We start from the raw sequence: 19,576 nt of genomic DNA, 5'->3' as shown, positions 1-19,576 counted from the left end.
GGGGGGGTGTTTTTAACTGAGGTGGATCCTAGGACTTCATATATACCGCTGGGCGTACCACTGAGTCATACCCTCAGTTCTTTTTTAAAACAAAATAAAACAAACAAACATAAAGCAAAATGAGATAGAGCTTATTAAGTTGCCCAGGCTAGCCTTGAACTCACTCTGTAGCCACAACAGGTCCTGAATTTGTGATCCTCTGGCTTTAGCTTCCCTAGAGATTACAGGGTGGGATCACAGGCCTATCCTACCAGCTGTGGTGCTCACAGAGTTTTCACTTGTGCCTGGACAGACCCACAGATCTGAACAAGCCTCATGTGAACGGGAACCAAAGCTCAAAAACCACTCTTGGTGAAATCTTTCACCTTTTCGCATTGTCAGCATCTTAATGCTGTAAAGTAGAATACGATACATGTGCATGTGCACACACGTGCTTGTGTGTTTATGTGTGCACGTGCATCTGTATGTGGTATGTGTCATATGTGTTCTTGTGTGTGAGAGGGTTTGAAGAATGCAAAATGCAGATTTTCATGTAGTTCCTGAAGAAAGCAATAAATTCAAACTGTTCCTGTGCCCAGCACAGAGGGGATGGTAAGGACACATTACTGTGGCTTTCCCCTAATTTAGATCCACAGGGATTCTTGCCCCTAATTTTTTTCCCGGGGCAGGCCTTGCTGGGGAACATCTTTAAGTCCAGCACTCAGAAGCAGAGGCAGGAGAATCTCTGTGAGTTTGAGGCCAGCCTGGACTATATACCAAATGCTTTCCTTATTTCTTTTTCTTCCCTTTCTTTCTTTCTTTCTTTTCAAATTCCCTTTATTTATTTTTGTGTGTGCGTACCCTCATGCATGTACCATATCATGTATGTAGTAGTCAGAGAGCAACTTGTGGGAATCAGTTCTCTCTTTCCACTTCTGGGTCCTGGACTGACCTCAGATCAGGCTTGGTGTCAAGAGCCTTTACCCACTGACCCACCTCACCAGCCTGATTTTTTTTCCAAGACAGTCTTACTACTATGAAGCTCAGTGTGACCTTAAACTCAAAATCTTCCTCTCTCTGCCTCCCAAGTCCTGGGGTCATAGGCCTGCCTATACCACCACACCCAGGTCTTTCCTGATTTTAAAAAGATAAAACCTAATTTAAACAGCCTGGTCTGCATAGTGAGACCCTGCTTCAAAAAACCCCAATGAACCAAACAAAACTAATTTAACAATGAGGTATTTAACTTCCCCTCATTTAGGGGGTAGCCAGGCTTTGCCCGGTAGAAATGGAGGGCAGGGGCGAAGTCCCTGAGGGGAGGGATAAGACACCAGCACCGAACCACTCCTCACGCTCCTCCTCAGCGCCCGCCTTTGCAGTAGGAGAATCTTCTCTGAAATGTGTAGAGCTCCTGTCCTGAAGTCAGGACTGTGCCTGCAGCCCAGGACACAGTATTAGTAAGACAGTCTGCTTCTGGGGCCAGCAGTCTGGCAGAGGGAACCGGCATGCACCTATGGACCACTAATGCTATGGATCAGTACCGTGCTAGCAGGAAGAGCAAAGTGCTTTAAACACAGGAAGGGTGGGTTAACTCGGTGGGAGGCAGGAGTACGGGATGGGTCAGCAAGGGCTAAGAAGCACTGTGACCGAAGAACTAATTTTATCAGTATACATTTAAAGACATCTAGTAATAAAGCTTAAAAGATGAGTTATAGTTTATTTTGAAAAATAATTGACCAGAGCCCAGTCTGCAAAGCCAAGATACAGTTACTTTGTGTGTGTGTGCGCGCGCGTGTGTCTCTAAACTGTGTGTGTGGGCAGTTTGATTGGAATTTAAAATGAAACTACTGGCTAAGACAGGGTTGCTGCCAGGACTCCCCATAACACCTGGAGCTGTAAGCCAAGCGGGAGACACTGTCTCTTGTGAGGGAAAGAGAAGAAAGATCTTTCACATTCACACTACTGAAAAGCTGACCCAGGAGGTCACTCTTCTATGTACCCACAAGCAACAAGAAGTAAGGGGACACCAGACTACAGGCTAGCAACTTCTTTTGTCGTTGTTAGATTTTCTTTTATTTTGTTTTTTTGAGATAGGGTCTCTCTGTGTAGCTCTGGCTGTCCTGAAACTCTGTAGACCAGGCTAGTCTCTAACTTCTAGAATCGCCTGTCTCTGCCTCCTGAGGGCTGGGATCATGGTATGTGCCACCACTGCTTGACTCAAGACAGCAACTAAACTTCTGGTATCACTCAAAAAGGGAGGTTGGCTCAATCAAATTTCTCTCTAGGGAATGTGGAATTTAGGGACTGTGAAGGAAACCAGACAGCACTGAGAACTTCATGAAGACGCTTGGGATGCAAAATGGGTCCAGTGACTGGTGAGACTAGAGACCTTACGACATCAACAAGAAGAGCAACAATTAGGATGCACCGAGTCCCACAAGGTGTCCTCTGACTGCCACACACACTTTGTGCATTTGGACAGTCTTTCTTCTTCCCTCCGCCTCCTCCTCCTCTTTCTCCTCCTCCTCGTCTTCCTCTTTCTCCTCCTCCTCCTCCTCTTCTTCCTCTTTTTAATGTGCATTGGTGTTTTGCCTGGATGTATATCTATGAGAGGGTGTCAGACCGTGGAGTGGCAGACAGTTGTGATCTGCCATGTGAGTACTGGGAATTGAATGTGAGTCCTCTGGAAGAGCAGGAGGCGCTCTTAACCTCTGAGCCATCTCTCTAGACTTTTGGACATGTTCTTGCCCAAATAAATGAAAGTAATTTTTTTAAAAAACAGAAAAAAAGAGGCAGGTAGTAAGGCAGGAGAACTAATGCATACCTATAATCTAAGTCCTCAGGAGAATCAAAAATCCAGGGCTGCATAACAGCAGGCTAGAGGCAGAAACAGGCAGATCTCTGAGACCAGCCCAAACTACAAGTCAGGAATGGGTGGTGGTGGCTCACACCTTTAATCCCAGCACTTGGGAGGTAGAGGCAGGCTGATCTCTGTGAGTTTGAGGCCAGACTGATCTACAGAGTGAGTTCCAGACAGCCAGGACTGTTTTACAGAGAAACCCTGTCTTGAAAAACCAAAAAAAAAAAAAAAAAAAAAAAAAAAAAGTCAGTTAGGGCTATGTAGTAAGTTCATCCCCCTGTGGGGTGCAGGCAGCAGAGAGAAGAAAATACAGTAGGAGATACAATGATGCCCAAGTTCCTAAGTTTTCCAGTCCTGGTCACATGTCAATAAACGTCCATTCTTTGCGGTATTATCTGCGTGAGTATCTGCTCTGTCTCTGTTCAAGGAGAGGGTCAGAAGGCTGGGAGACCTCATGACAGCCTGCTTGGCCTTACTTACTTTGCTGTTTCTCTTTCCAACAGCTTGTCTGAATGTAGTCAATATAGTCTTTCTCTATTGTCTTCTCCAGGTCACGAAGAGACGCTCCTCTGTAGGCCTTGTCGAAGTTTTTATCCACGAAGTAAGGCACCTGCAGGTTCTGCGTTTCTCTAGAAATGGTATAGCCCAAGGTTCTGAAACAGAGAGTGGCTCGCATCAGCTAGTGCTACTTGTCAGTCTGACTCTTGGCTGGCCTCTACACACGACTGCCACCATCTCCCAACATTAGTTAGTCACTATAGGCATCAAGCAAGCAATTTGACAATTACCAAAGTAGCTTACAGCTTATCCTTCCTTCCTTCCTTCCTTCCTTCCTTCCTTCCTTCCTTCCTTCCTTCCTTCTCCCCCACCCCCTCTCTCTTTCTCTCAGTAAGGTATAGCAGAAGGGGGTACCTGATCCCACAGGACTCCGGTTATTGTTGTGAGCATGTGGATGCTGAGAGCTGAGCTCAGAACCTCTGCAAGAGCAGTCAGTGCTCTTAACTGGAGCATCTTTCCAGCCCAAGACTCACCTTTCTTACAAGTCTTTCAGTGTGAAAAGCAGAATGACTAAACCTTTAAAAGTTTGTTTTGAGGGTTGTGGATGTGACTCAGTTGGTATAATGTTTGCCTAACATATAGGAAGCCCTGGACTTTTTTCCAGTACCAAATAAAACTAGTAGTGGCACACCCCTGTAATCTCTGCACTTCTCCAGTAGGGTGAGAAGTAGACCAGAGAGTTGGCTGGGAGCACTAGCCCAGCTAGCCTGGAATATGAAACGGTTGCGGACACAAGAGAGATCTGCCTTAGTAAGGTGCTGTGAGATAATGCTCTTGTACACTGTTAAGATCTCTCACTCATATAGGCTTAATAAAATGCTGATTGTCCAGTAACCAGGCAGGAAATATAGGCGGGGCAAGCAGACTAGGAGAATGCTGGGAAGAGGAATGGCAGAGACCAGACGCAATTACAAGCCAGATGCAAATGAGAATACCTTACTGAAAAAAGGTACCAAGCCATGTGGCTAAACATAGATAAGAGTTATGGGTTAATTTTTTAAATTTTTTTTGTTTACTAGAGTTGTTTGGGAAGAAAGTTACGGGTTAATTTAAGTTGTAAGAACTAGTTAGTAATAAGCATGAGCTAGTAGGCCAAACAGTTTATAATTAATATTAAGCCTCTAAGTATTTACTCAGGAACTGGCAGACAAAGAAAAACCTCCATTTACAGTAAGGTGAAAGTTATAAACTAATTCCCAAAAGCTGTCCTCTGACCACACATGCACTAGCATGCCCCACACACATTTATTTATTCCCTTTTGTTTTTTGAGACATAGTCTCACTTCGTAGCCCTGACTGACCTAGAACTTTCTATGTAGACCAGGCTGGCCTTGAACACATGAAAAGAGGTCTACATCTGCCTCCCAAGTGCTAGAACTAAAAGCATAAGCCACCACGCCCAGTCTTATTTGTTTGTTTTGTATCTATGTGAGTACAGGTGTGTGCAGTCCCAGTGCATATGTGGAAGTCCGAGGACAACTTGAGAGACTCCATTCTCTCTTTCTACCATGTGGGTCCTGGGGATCAAACTCAGGTTCAGTAGGTTTAGCAGCAAGCACTTCTATGTGCTAAGCTACCTTGCTGGCCTCACATTCACAAAACAAATGAACAAATATGTAAAAGTTCTTGGATACTTAAAAAAAAAATCCAGCTATAGTCGTACAGACATGTTGTTCTAACATTTAAATCTGGTGGCACACATCTTGTGGTCCTAACACCCACAAGCTGGGAGCAAGAGAACCAAACACATGAGATCAGCCTGAGCTACATAGCAAGATCTACCCACAAAGAAACAGGGTAGACTAAACCAAAGGAAAAGTACTAGAACCAGGTATGGCCACACAACTTTAATCTCGATTTGGGGTGTTGAGGCAGGAAGATCGCTGTGAATCCAAGGCCAGCTGAATTGCACAGTGAGAGATTCCCAAAAACATGACAAAAATCAAACTGAAGTTTCTTTTTCTTTTTCTTGTCTTTCTTTTGGTTTTGGAACTCACTATGTAGACCAGGCTGACCTGGAATTGACAGAGCTCCACCTGCCTCTGCCTCCGAGGTGCCAGGAATAAAGGAGTGTGCCATCCTGTCCAGCTTGAAGCTTGCTTTTCTTACAGGTCTGAATGTGTTGCCAGCTGATGCTCTTGATGCTCACTTAGGGACCAAACTCTGACCAAAGCAACTGAAAGCATTAAGTGGAAAAACTAAAAAAAGATTCCTAATCTGCATTTATATGTAATCTACATGCCTCAACACATATCATAACAAACTTTGTTCTCAGAAAAAGCAAAGAAACACAATAGCACAGTTTGACTGTATGTCCTTATCAATAACAAATGTCTCTTGTAATTTTTTTTCCTTCAAGAGAGAGTTTCTCTGTATAGCAGCTCTGGCTGTCCTGGAACTCAACCTAGTTGGCCTTGAACTCAGAGATTCTCCTGCCTCTGAGTGCTGGGATTAAAGGTGTGTGTTGTCCCTCCTTGTAATTTTTATTAATCTTAATTTTATGTGTATGAGTGTTTTGCCTGCTTGAATGTCTGTGAACCATTTGCATGACTGGTGACTGCAGAGGCCAGAAAAGGGCCTCAGATCCCCTGAAACTGGAGTTACGGTTGTAACCCAACCATAACCCATGGTTGTGACCCACCATGTCAATGCTGGGAATTAAACTGGGGTCCTCTGCAAGAGAAGCTAGTGCTCTTGACCTGTGAACCACCTCTCCAGCCCCTCCTTTCAATTAAAAAAAATTGAAAAAAAACCCACTAGGTCCCAGTCACTATCATTCCAAACCCACTCATGACAGCCTGCCCTCTGTCCCTTCCTTCTTCCTCCTCTTTCTCTCCCACTCTTCCCCGCCCCATCTCTCTTCTCTTCTCTGTCCTAACTTTACCATGGTGAGACTTACAGTTCTCAAACTATTCTGCTGATCCTTCTACACCAAGCCTGACTGTTTGCAGTTGACCAGAGGGTGTCACTGCGTAACAATAATCCCTCCCTAAGGCACAGGCAGTCCCTACGCACTGAGTCTACAGTATTACTGCTTGGCTCTTCCTTTTGGTTTAGTTTAGTTGTTCTCAAGTTGTTCTCAAGTACCTAAATTTAGTATCTCCATAGCACACACTAGAGAAACGTTGAAACATAAGATCAGCATTTTCCACAGTGGAAGGTGAAAAGAGGTGTCAGCATGAGTCAGCAAGACCTTAAGTCTTTCATCTTTTGTTCAATTTGGGTTTTTTTTTTTTTTTCAAGACAAGGTTTCACTGTGTATTTTTGATTGTCCTGGAATTCTCTCTCTGTAGACCAGGCTAGCCCCAAACTCACAGAGACACGCCTGCCTCTGCCTCCCGAGTTCTGGGATTAAAAGCGTGCACCACCACCACCACGCGAAGTCTTTCATCTTTTAAGCTGTTACTAAGGAAAAAATTAGAAATATTCCACTTACGATTTATAGAATAGACTATATGGGGGGTTAGTGGCCAGCAGCTGAGTAATGACAGAAATAAACACAATCACCAGAACTGGAAGCAGCTGAACAAATGCGGAATATGGAGTCTGTAAAAGGAAATAATGAAGTGTGTGAGAATACAGCCGTCTCAAAGGAAATGCACTGCACAGGAGTGTCCACAAGGTCAAGGTTTGCCTGAAAGGCCCAACTTCAGCTTAGAACCAAACAACTCATATTCTCTCTGGTGAGAGGCTAAAGGAAGCCCCTCCGACCTGGACCATCAATAATACCGCTGTCCCTATCTCTAGGTAAGTCTGCTGGACACGGAGGGGACTCTAAGAGTGGTCAGTGTTAAGCAGCTCTTACTCTGCTGCAGCTGTCCAAAACTGGAGACATCCAACTGGGTCAAAGATGACCACATTCTCCCTTGACAACATGGAGTCGAGTTTCATCACACATCTTATTAACTACTATTTGGAGAAAGGGTGCATTCTCTCAGGGTTGTGAACAAGCCAGAGGCATAGTACATTGTTGTTGTTGTTGTTGAATATGTACATTAGTGTTTGGCCATCATGATAGCTCAGAAGTCAAGAGGCTACCAAGCCTGAGAACCTGGGTCTGATCCCAGCAGCACTGTCTTTTGAGCTTCCCGTGAAACTCTCCTGGTCAGCCTGGTCCACATAGCGAGCTCCAGGATAGCCAGGGTTACACAGGAAGAACCTATCTCAAAACAAAAAACTTAAGAAAGAGAGAGAGGGAGAGAGAGAGAGGGAGAGAGAGAGAGAGAGAGAGAGAGGGAGGGAGGGAAGGAGGAAGGGAGGGAGGGAAGGAAGGAAGGAAGGAAGGGAGGGAGGGAGGGAGGGAGGGAGGGAGGGAGGGAGGGAGGAAGGGAGGGAGGGAGGAAGGGAAAAGACAGCCTTCCAGGGAAACTGGGATCCTAGGAAAACATGAAAAGGGATCAGGGATGGAGGATTACCGACACTGGCCTATTCGGGACACTTACCCAGTTCTTCTTATCATTGCTTAAAATACATTTTACCAGCTTAGCTCAATTGCACTTCTAGGACTGATTATATACCATAGGAGCAGGCTCAGTATGGCCATGTGTAGGAGCAGGTCCCCTCACCCCATAAGAGCAGGCTCAGTACGGCTATGTGTACGAGCTTGACTGCACACACACCTGAGGTTTGTCTTCTTCCTCTCTCTTGTGCGTCTGTGTCCTCTCATGGCGGGGTCGCCTGCGATAATAGTGACTGTCATCTGTCACATTTGAGAACATGTGAATATTTCCTGGAAAGCAGATATTAGAGAGAGGGAAAAGAAAGGGAGAGAGAGAACATTTATGAGATGGCGATTCCCTTTTGGTTCTTTTCAAAGTCTTGTTCCCAAGGAGGCTAAATACAGGGCATCTGCCTATCTGGCCCAGCAAAAAAAGAAGACAATAGGTGAGCCAAGGGGCCAGCTGGGCAGGGGATGTGCAAGGCTCTCCTGACTTTAGGGCCCAATCCTTTGCAAGTTTGTGGGGGAAAAACTCCAAAAGGCCACAAGACAGCATTTTGGCTATGAATCCTATGAATCCTATTTGACATACTTAGGTTTGCTTCTGTGCTCAGTATTAGTGACTAGCATCTCTTTAAACATGTATTTATTTTTATGTGCATTAGTGTTTTGCCTGCATGTATGTCTGTGTGAGGGTGTCAGATCTTGGAGTTATAGACAATTATTACTTGCCATGTGGGTGCTAGGATTGAAACCAGGTCCTCTGGAAGAGCAATCAGTGCTTTTAACCGCTGAACCATCATCTCTTCAGCCCAGGCACTACCATCTTTAACAACCACTCATAAAATTCAATTTATCGCTGGGTGGTGGTGGTGCATGGCTTAAATCCTAGCACTCGGGAGGCAGAGGCAGGTGGCACTCTGTAAGTTTGAGGCCAGCCTGGTCTACAGAGTTCCAAGATGGCCAGGGCTGTTCCACAGAGAAATCCTATCTTAAAAAACAAAAACAACAAAAAATGCAATTTATGCTGCTGTGTAGCTTAGCATGCATTACATGCCTACCATGCTGAAGCTTCTGGATGCATCCGTAGCAACACAAAAATTCAACTTACTATCTTGGCACTGAATTTTCTCAATGTCTAGTGTTTTGTGATATACTTTCTGGGCTTCTCTCTTGTGTATATTGATTTTAAAGAAAATTGGTTTCATCATGATTTTTTTTTCTCTTTCTCTCTCTCTCTCTCTCTTCCTTTCTTTCTTTTTTGAGACAGGGTTTCCCAGCCAGTATCTATGGAGCCTGTCCTGGAACTCACTCTCTACAACAGGTTGACCTCAAACTCACAGAGATCTGCCTGTCTCTGCCACCTGAGTGCTGGGATTAAAGGCATGTGCCACTACTGCCCAGCTCATTGTAATTTTTTAAAAAGATTTATTTTTATGTATATGGATATGTGGTGTTTTTATGAGAATGGATCCCACAGGTTTATGCATTTTAATGTTTGGTCCCCAGTTAGTGGAACTGTTTGGGAAGGATTAGGAAGTGTGACCTTGCTGAAGTAGCTGTGGTCTTATTGGAAGAGACTGTCAGTGGGGTTGGGCTTTGAGGTTTCAAAAGTCCACGCCAGGCTCAGTTTCCCTGTCTCTGACTGCTGCCTGTAGATCATGCTGCAGAGTTCTCACTACTGCTCTATTGCCATGAGCATCTTCCCATCATGAAGATAATAAACTAGCCTTCTGAAACTATAAGCAAGCCCCTAATTAAACACCTCCTTTTATAAGAGTTGCCTTGGTCAAGATGTCTCTTCACAGCAACAGAATACTGGCTAAGACAGGGTGTTTTGCCTGCTTGCATGTCTGTGCATTAAATGCACACAGTACCCATGAAGGCCAGAAGGCATCACAAGGATCCACTTGGAGATGGAGTACAGATGGGAGTGAGCTGCTGTGTGTGTGTGTGTGTGTGTGTGTGTGTGTGTGTGTGTGTTTGTGTGTGTGTATGTGTGTGTGTGTGTGTGTGGGTGTGTGTGTTGGAAATTGAACCCAGGTCCTCTACATGGGCAAATGCTCTTAACTACTAAGCCACCTCTCCATTATGTGTTTTTGTTTGTTTGTTTAAATATTTATGATGCTGGGTGTGGTTACACACACCTTTAATCCTCACACTCAAGGCAGAGGCAGGCAGATCTCTGTGAGCTTGAGGCCAGACTGAACTACAGAGCTTTCCAGAACAGCCAGGCCTACATAGAGACCTTGTCTTAAAAGAACAATAAAGATTTATTTATGGGCTTTAGTTAACTGGTGCGGGAGAATTGTCTGTATTCTGTCAATCATGTTTTAAATAAACGCTGATTGGCCAGGCTGGAGGTGTAGGCGGGAAAACCAGGCAGGAAGTGAAAATGATGCAAGGAGAGCAGGAGAATTCTGGGGAAGAGGAAGTTGATTCCTCCCATTCCTGCCCAGACCATTGAAGCTACAGGATGTGAGGTGCCCCACTGAAAAAGGTACTGAGCCACATGGCTAACATAGATCAAAAAAATGGGTTAATCAAGATGTGAGAGTTAGCCAGTAAGAGCTAATGGGCCAATCAGCTTTATAACTTATAGAGATCTCAGTGTAATTTTTCTCTGGGACTAAACAGCTGGGGGGCCGGGCAGGACAAAAACACAAACAAACAGGCCCGGCCTTTTCATGTTACATAATGGCGCCCAACGTGGATACAAACAGGCCCGGCCTTTTCATGTTACAACAGTTAACTAATTTTTTTTTTGATTTATTTATTTATTACATACACGGTGTTCTGTTTTGCATGTATGCCTGCTGGCCAGAAGAGGGCACCAGACCCCATTACAGGTGGTTGTGAGTCACCATGTGGTTGCTGGGAATTGAACTCAGGACATCTGGAAGAGCAGCCAGTGCTCTTAACCTCTGAGCCACCTCTCCAGCCCCTCAGTTAACTAATTTTTGTATCTTTTATTTTACATACCCACCACAGTTTCCTCTCTCTCCTCTCCTCCCATTCCTTCCCCTCAACTCCCCCTCCCTCCACCTCCAGAGTTCAAGTGTCTATATCTGTATACATGTGTACCACACGCATGCCTGCAGAAGTCAGTCCCTTGGAGCCGGAGTCACAAATGTTTGTGAGTCACCATTTGAGTACCAGGGCTCCAGCCTAGATCCTCTGAAAGAGCAGCCAGTGCTCTCATTCACTGAACCCCAGATACACATTTTGTTTTTGTTTTGTTGTGGCTGCTGATGGTGGTGGGTTTGTTGTTATTGTTTGGTTGGTTTTTCTTTTTGGTTTGAGAGACAGGGTTTCTCTGTGTAGCCCTGACTGTCCTGGAACTCACTATGTAGACCAGGCTGAGATTATTTTGTTTTGAGACAGGGACTTACGTAGTCCAGCTGGCCTCAAACATGCTATGAATTAAAGAAAACCTTGAACTCCTGATGCTCTTGCTTTCTCACCCATCACGTGCTGGAATTATATGTATAAACCACTGTATATATAAATATACACTGTGTATATATGGATATTCTGAGTATATATAAACCACCATGCTTAGCAGTTCACTATGACATTGAAAAAATATTTAATTAATTTTACATGTGTGGTGTTTGTCTACACTTGTGCCTGTGTGTCACATGCATGCAGTGCCCACAGAAGCTACTAGCATGCGTCAGGTCTGGCATAGAGATGGTTGTGAGCCACCATGTGAGTGCTGGGAATCAAACCTTGGTCCTCTGCAAGAGCAGTTGGTGCTCTTAACCACAGAGCCATTTCCCTACCCTATAAAGGACTTTTATTAATTTATTAATTTTTATTTGATTTTGGCTTTTTGAGACAGGGCTTCTCTGTGTAGCCCTGGCTGTCCTGGTACTCACGCTGTAGACCAGGCTGGCCCTGAACTCAGAGATCTGCCTACCTCTAACTCCTAAATGCCGGGATTAAAGTCATGTACCCCACTGCCTGGACAGAACTTTTGAAAATATTACATTAATTTATTTATTTTAGATTGTGTTTGTGTATGTGTGCACGCCCATGTGTGCACATGTATACATGCATACAAATCACATGTATGGAGGCCAAAGGACAACTTTCAGGAATTGTGTCTCTCCTTCTACCATGTCCAACCCAGAGATCAAATTCACATCTTCAGGCTTGGTGGGAAGAACCTTTACCTGCTGAGTCATCTCACTAGCCCCTAGCATTATATTTTTATACATGTATATCACATACTTAGGCCATATTCACTTCTCTCCTTTATTTTATCTTGTCTCCCCCTCTCCCTGGTTCCCTCTTTTCCCAAAGAACATTTGTGTTGCGGGGTGATCTAACTTCTTTTTAACTGCAATTTTGTGAGGATGACATTAATGAAAGGTATTTAGTCTGGAAGTGCTCTGTAACCACCTGACCCTGATGGGCATGTCTAGTCCTTGAGCCAGGCCTGGCAGGACCACAGTCTGCAACCACAGCCACTGGAAAGGCTGAGATAAGAGGACAGCAAGTTCAAGACTGTTGTGGGTACATAAGGGGTTCAAAACCAGCCAGGGCACTTAGACTTTGCCTTGCCTAGAATTAAGACCCTAGGTTCAGTCTTTATATCATATATGTGTGTGTGTGATGTATATTTTATATTTCACAGTAGTCCTGAAATATCAGTCCCATTTTTCAGGTGTGGTTTGCTGCGAGTCCCCTGCAGCTTGCTGCGGGGTCCTGAAAGCAGCCAGTCCCAAGCAGGCTGCGAGTCCCTGGCAGGTGACTATAGTAAAAGAAATCAGATGATATGGTCAAAATTCTGCAGAGCTGGAGGCTAGAGACTTCGTCAAACATCCACTCAGCTCACTCCGAATTCTTGCTGTTTCTCTAGCATCATTTCTATTCAGATCTTCAAACAAGAATTTGCTGAGATTCATAAATAAATTGTGGAAAGAATCATAATTTTAGCCTGGCATGGTGGCACACACCTTTAATTCCAGCACTTGGGAGGCAGACACAGGCAGATTTTTGAGTTCTAGGCCAGCCTGGTCTACAGAGTTCCAGAACAGCCAGGGCTATACAGAGAAACTTTGTCTTAAAAAAATAATAATAATAATTTTAATATTAAGATAATAACCTCAGGCTGTGCTGGCGCACGCCTTTAATCCCAGCACTCGGGAGGCATTGGCAGGTGGATCTTTGTGAGTTCGAGACCAGCCTGGCCTACAGAGCTAGTGCCAGGACAGACTCCAAAGCTACACAGAGAAATCCTGTCGCAGAAAGAAAAAGTTAATAACCTTGGGCTGGAGAGAAGATTCAGTGGTTAAGAGGACTGGCTGCTCCTCCAGAGGACCCAACATCCACAGCCACTCACAGAAGTAATTCTTGCTCCAGAGGTACCCTCTTCTAACCTCTGTCACCAGACACACATAAGGTGCATGGACATACATGTGGGCACCAGACACACTGAAGGTGCATAAACATATATGCAGGCACCAGATAAACACAAGGCACATACACATACATACAGGTACCAGATACACACAAGGTGCATAGACATACATGCGGACAAAAAAAAAAAATACCAACCTGAAGGAAAATGTCCTCCAAAGAACACATTGAATAGTTCCTCTGGAGAGATGTCAGCTTCAAAATCCCGGTAATAATGGTAAGATCTGGCTCGAGGTGCAGTGAAAGTCACTTGCTCATCTCCATACTGGTCGTAACGGAGTCTCTTGTCGGGATTGCTCAGGACCGCAAAGGCATTTCCTATTGCTGCAACCAACAAGATGTGGCACATGAGCACATCCTTGGCTGTGCCCGGGGGTGACCACTACAGCAGCTGTGGCAAGAAGCCCGGGGCCGGTGCTAGACAGCCTCACAGAATTCCAAAGAGAGGTACTTAGGCCTACAAAGTTCCCCCAAGGGACTCGCCCCAGAGATTGCTCATAATCTTGATAAAACAGAAACAACACAAGCACCCAACAACTAGGAACTGCTACTGAAGTGAGCAATGGTCTCAAGTCATCCAGCTGTCCTGACATTGGGACTCTGCCCTACCCGAGGCTGCCAATAATGTCAGAATTCAAAAATAGAATTTGGGGGGCTGGAGAGATGGCTCAGAGGTCAAGAGCACTTGCTGCTCTTATAAAGAAGCCAGGTTTAGTTCTCAACATTGCAATAGGTGCCGACAGCTGCCTGTAACTCTAGTTTTTGGGGTTCTGACACCCTGTCAGGCCTCTGTGGACTCTGTACACATAGACAAATAAGCACACACAAACACATCAACAAAAATTTAAAAGAAATCTGTTCAGCCAGGCAGGTGGATCTCTGAGTTCAAGGCCAGCCTAATCTACAGAGAGAGTTCCAGGACAGTCAGGGCTACACAGAGAAACCCTGTCTCCAAACACCACAAAAATAAACAAAAGCCCCAAGGGCTCACCAAAGTTTCATGTGAGCACATTCTAGGAAACAGTCTTCTGAATCTGAGAAATGTACCTGCAAGAGCCGAACATTATACCTGTAATCCTAGCACTTGAGATGGAGGAGGACCAAGTGCTCAAGGCCACCCTTAGCTACGTGGCAAGTTTGAGCATAACCTGGGCTCAAGTCTCAGAAAAGCAAAAACAGGCAGGTAGAGGCTCTTGTGCCCTCCTTGTACATGCTGTGGCATACATGTGCTTACGCTCACACCACACACAGATTCAGGTGCCTGCTGGTGTCAACAGTCAGAAGGAGCACTTTGTTAGGATTCTTCTACAAAACTCTAATAATGTTTGCATTAAAACTAGCTAACCAGAAAAACAAACGAAAACACCCAACAAATATGGCTGCTCAAGCACGCATACTCCTTGAAATATAACAGATTTCCCAAAGAAATGGTATTGGTTTGTGAAACTTCCATATGCATATAAAGAGACTGTGGAATATTCATGTTTCCTTAGCAATGCTGTGAGAATCAGACACACAACTGAGGCTGGTGTCATGCTACACAGGATTTTTTTTTTTTTTTGAGACAGGGTTTTCCAGTAACTATGGAAGTTGTGGAACTTACTCTGTAGACTAGGCTGACCTTGAACTCACAGAAATCTGCCCCCCCTGCCTCCCAAATGCTGGGATTAAGGGCATGCACCACCATCACCCAGCTTTTTCTTTTCTTTTTAAAGATTTATTTTTAGCTGGGCACGGCAGCACACACCCTTAATTAATCCCAGCACTCTGAAGGCAGAGGCAGGCAGATCTTAAGGCCAGACTGGTCTGCAGAGTGTGTTCCAGGACAGCCAGGGCTACAGAAAGACATTGTCTCAAGCCAACAAAAAATCCATTCCCATTTACGTGTATGGGCTTGTTGCTTGAATGTATATATATGTATCACATGTATGCAGTGCTCACAGGGACCTGAAGTGGGTGCTGAATTGCCTGGAGCTGGAGTTACAGACAATTGTGAGGCACCACATGGGTTCTGGGAATTGAACACTGGTCCTCTGCAAGAATAGCCAGAGCTCGCCGGGCAGTGGTGGCACACGCCTTTAATCCCAGCACTTGGGAGGTGGAAGCAGACAGATCTCTGTGAGTTTGAGACCAGCCTGGTCTACAGAGCAAGTGCCAGACAGGACAGTCTCCAAAAAGCTACAGAGAAACACTGAGCTATCTCTCCAGCCCCCCAAATAACTTAAAGCTTTCTGCTTTCTGAGGTGCCCACAAGACAGTGAGTAAAGGCACTTGTTATTTGGCCTGATGACCTGAGCGCAATCCTTGGAAGTCACATGGTCTACATGGAACCACAAGGAATGAACCAACTCCTTCAAGTTGTCCTCTGGCCTTCATACACCCACATACCCATAGCCACACAATAAATGTAAAAGATATTCAAGTCTTTTCTTCTTTTTCAAAATATCAAACATACAGAAAGGTTTATGGGGCTATGTTTTGTTTTGGTTTAGTACAATAAAGACATAGATGCCGGGCCTGGTACAATGATGAGAAGAAAACAGAGCAGGACATGTCCGGAAGAAGGCACCACTCTTCTTCCTGGGCTAGGGTGAGGTTCTGGGAGTCACCGACTCATACCGTGGTTGGTTTTCTCAAAGGAAGGAGGCATAGGTCCACTAGCCTTTGAATCTGCTGTAGTCTCAATTGGTGGGCAGTGCAATTCACCTTTTCCCAAGGAGCAAGAACAGCAATCGCCTTCAGGAGTCCAGTCCCGCCTCCCTTCACAGCACACAAACTCCTCGTCCTCCATTCCTATACCACCTGCTTGCTTCTTTCTCTCCCATCACTCCACCACCCACTCACTCGCTTCCCACAGTGCTCAGCTGCGTGCTGGGCCCTGTGCTGTCTCTGTGCTTCCAGACTGATTAATTCTTAGTATTTTATTACATTGTAACTCTCCATCAAGGGCTAGAGATTTAGGCCATTGGCTTCAATCCCTAGCACAGCAAGCAATCCAAACAGGAGAAAAAGCTGGTATTCAGCTGACTCTATATAAACGTTATTACACTGATTTTCTTGAGGATTTTAGATCAGTATTCTGTCTGTCTGTCTGTCTGTTTTTCGAGACAGAGTTTCTCTGTGTAACAGCTCTAGCTATGCTGGAACTCACTCTGTAGACCAAGCTGGCCTTTGAACTCACAGAGATCTGCCTGCCCCTGCCTCTGCTGGGATAAAAGGCACCACCACTGCCTGGCTACATGGTGTTTTCTTACAAGCATGCCAATAACATGTAACATGAATGAGGAGTTCCCTGGTCACAGAAGTCTGAAGTGCTGCCTGGAACCCATATGAAAGTGAGTACCTGCAAAGGCCAGAAGAGGACACTGGGTCTCTGGCGATGCCACACGTCTTATAGGAGCTGCCTGACAAAGCGCCAGTGCTGACGACTTGGACGGACCCTTCACAGTCCTTGGTGGAATTTCCTGCACAACTCTTGCCTGTGTCTTTGACATGTTTAGTGTTTGAATTTATTGCTGTGAAGGGCCCCTCACTTAAGGCTAGGACTGGGATAATGTAACAATTCTTATAAATGCTGATGTTAATAAGAATAAAACTTATGATGGTTCCCTAGGAGAATTAGTTAGGCAAGATATTGAGTCTTCTATAGAATCTACTACTTAGGTGGTATCAGTAAGTATGAGACAGGATTTGGAAAAAAATCATTAAAGAAGAAAAACTCAGGGAAACTTTAGAAGCTAACAAACCATAACTGAATCATTGGGTTTTCATGTTGTCTCAGAAACACAAAACCAGCATGGACAGGAAAAGATTTTGATTATGATATTATGACAGGCCTTGGTGCCCTCCTGAAGGCAAAGCAAGCAATTTTGGGAATCTTCATGATCTTCTACTCATTGCAGGATTGTAATAAAGATAGAGACCATGCTGAAAACAAGGTTTTATGACAGAGACACAAAGAGAAACATCTGGCTGGGTGAACTGCCTGGCTTCCTGAGCAGACTCACAGATCAGGACTTCTCTGACTGTAGGAGGAATAAAGAGAAGAGGTCAGTATTTCAGAGGTCAAGGGAAAGGATGGCGGTCTTACGTTAGATATAAAAGAAAGAATTTAAACAAGGGACCAAGGAATTAGATTTCAACAGTAAGATCAGCTATTCATTGCAGTAGATTAATAGAATAATAGAGTAGAAGCTTGATATAACAGGTAGGAGGAAATAAGTTCTGATCTATGAACTTAGTCAAACAAATAGAGACATCCTTGTTTAATTTCTGTAACCACAGACTTTTACAACACCAATTTTTTAAAAAAAGAAATTGAGTTAAAAGAATTGATTTTATCATAATATTAGTTTTTAGTTCTCATTAAATTCGCTGTTCTGTTTTTTTACTTTGATATGCTTATGTAATCAAGGAAGACTTTAGAATAAGTATGTAGCATGAAAAGACTCTGTAATCAATGATTAAAGTCTATGAGGAAAAGATTTTGAGTCTAAATAAAGTCTATGATGGCTGGACAGTGGTGGCACACCCCTTTAATCCCAGCACTCAGGAGGCAGAGGCAGGAGGATCTCTGTGAGTTTGAGGTCTGGTCTATAGAGTGAGTTCCAGGATAGGCTTGCTACACAGAGAAACCCTGGTTTTGTTTTGTTTTGTTTTTTTAAAAAAAACACAAATAAATAAATACGATAAGATAAAGCCTGTGAGATGCAGGACGTCAGAGTAGGTCAAGCCATCCAGTGATTTGCTTCCTCTCTGTCCATCTTCCGTGAAACAAAACTAAGGGGTGTCCTGTGTCTGATTTCTCTGTTGCTGCTCTTGCATCTACCCACTTAGAAGTTTGAAAAAAAGGTGGAAAAGATCTTAGATGTTGGTACACTAGGCATGGCCCTGAAGAGGTGCCTATTCAAGCATTTCCTTGTGGACCCTTATTAAACAAACCCTGTCTCCAGAAGAAGGGACAGATCTCCCCGACAACGTTTCTGAAAGAATTTCTCTTGTTACCATAAAATCTCCCTTCTAAGCCTCCTCCACTAAAACATGGAGATTTAATTGATCTGTTAAATAATGATTCAGAAGAATCTGATCCTGAGGATGCTCCTTAGGAGCCCTCAGATCCTCATAATGCCCATAATTTAGAAGAAGCTGTGAGATCATGATAAAGATTGGCCTCCCCCTTATGATAAGTCATCCGCTCCTCCTAGAAAAAAAAAAGACTATCATCAAAGTTCAGGACTCAAGCTTTCTGGCACTGCCCAGGAAACAGCCTTATCTGGAGATCCTCTTTTAAGATGCTCCCCTCTTATTTATGGGGACGAAGTGAAAATAATGAACCTTCCTGAGAACCACTAACTTATGAGCTTATTAAAGAACTACAGGAGGCAGTTGCCAGTTATGGGCCACGTCACCTGATGTTATTGCACTTTTGAAGAACTTTGGTACTTATTGGATGATTCCTAATGATTGGCATCAACTGGCTAAAGTGTGCCCTACCAGGAGGACCTTTCTTTCTTTCTCCTTCTTTCTTTCTTCCTTTCTTCCTTTCTTCCTTCCTTCCTTCCTTTCTTTTTTTTCGGTTTTTTTAAGACAGGGTTTCCCTGTAGTTTTAGAGCCTGTCCTAGAACTTGCTTTGTAGACCAGGCTGGCCTCGAACTCACAGAGATCCACCTGCCTCTGCCTTCCAAGTGCTAGGATTAAAAGTGTGCGCCACCACCGCCCAGCCAGGAGGACATTTCTTATTATGAAAGGTGGAATATGACGAAAAAACAAAAAAGGAAGTTGGCATCAGAAAGAGAAGAGGATATAGATCTCTCTATGCTGTTGGGAGCAGGTCAATGGGTTGATCCTAGGTTACAGCTAAATTTACCTAGAAAGGTTTGCTTTTAATTTCTGATTTGGTTATTGCTGCTTGGAGAAATTTTCCTGCTTCCGATATTTCTTCCCAGGAGGTGGTTAATATAAAAAAAGGGGATTGAGCCTTATGAGTCATTTATCTCTCTGCTCACTGATGGTGTGACCAAACATACCTCAGGAGCAGGCTTCAGAAATAATTATCAAACAACTGGCCTATGAGAATGCTAATAATGCCTGCACAAGACATTGGTAAAACTCTGTCAGAAGACTGGAAACTGTTTCAGAATCTGAAGGCTTGTGTTGACTTCACTTCCTCTTTTGCTATTGCTGCTGCTACCCTTCAAGGAAAAACAACTACTCAGTTCCTCAGAGGTAGCCCCACTTCCCGACCAGGGAATGGGGGGCCTTGTTTTTCCATGGTCAGAAAGGACATATACGCTGACAGTGTCCTAATGAAAATC

General features: G+C 44.3%; 1 protein-coding gene across 1 annotated transcript in view; it reads right to left on the bottom strand.

The window, feature by feature from the left end:
- Positions 1-19,576, bottom strand: part of Dnajc18 (DnaJ heat shock protein family (Hsp40) member C18) — a 43,189-nt gene that overhangs the window by 7,077 nt on the left and 16,536 nt on the right. The window contains exons 5-8 of the mRNA XM_048442426.3: positions 13,401-13,586; positions 8,017-8,126; positions 6,834-6,943; positions 3,320-3,492 (exon numbers count right to left, since the gene is read on the bottom strand). Of these exons, the coding sequence (XP_048298383.2) occupies positions 3,320-3,492; positions 6,834-6,943; positions 8,017-8,126; positions 13,401-13,586 (579 nt within the window). The remainder of the gene's footprint in view (positions 1-3,319; positions 3,493-6,833; positions 6,944-8,016; positions 8,127-13,400; positions 13,587-19,576) is intronic.

This window comes from Myodes glareolus, chromosome 13 (genome assembly GCF_982192425.1).
Source record: "Myodes glareolus chromosome 13, mMyoGla1.1, whole genome shotgun sequence".
Classification (NCBI taxonomy): domain Eukaryota; kingdom Metazoa; phylum Chordata; class Mammalia; order Rodentia; family Cricetidae; genus Myodes; species Myodes glareolus.
The sequence above is the reverse complement of the archived record's forward strand: the minus strand, read 5'-3'. Positions and strand labels throughout refer to the sequence as shown.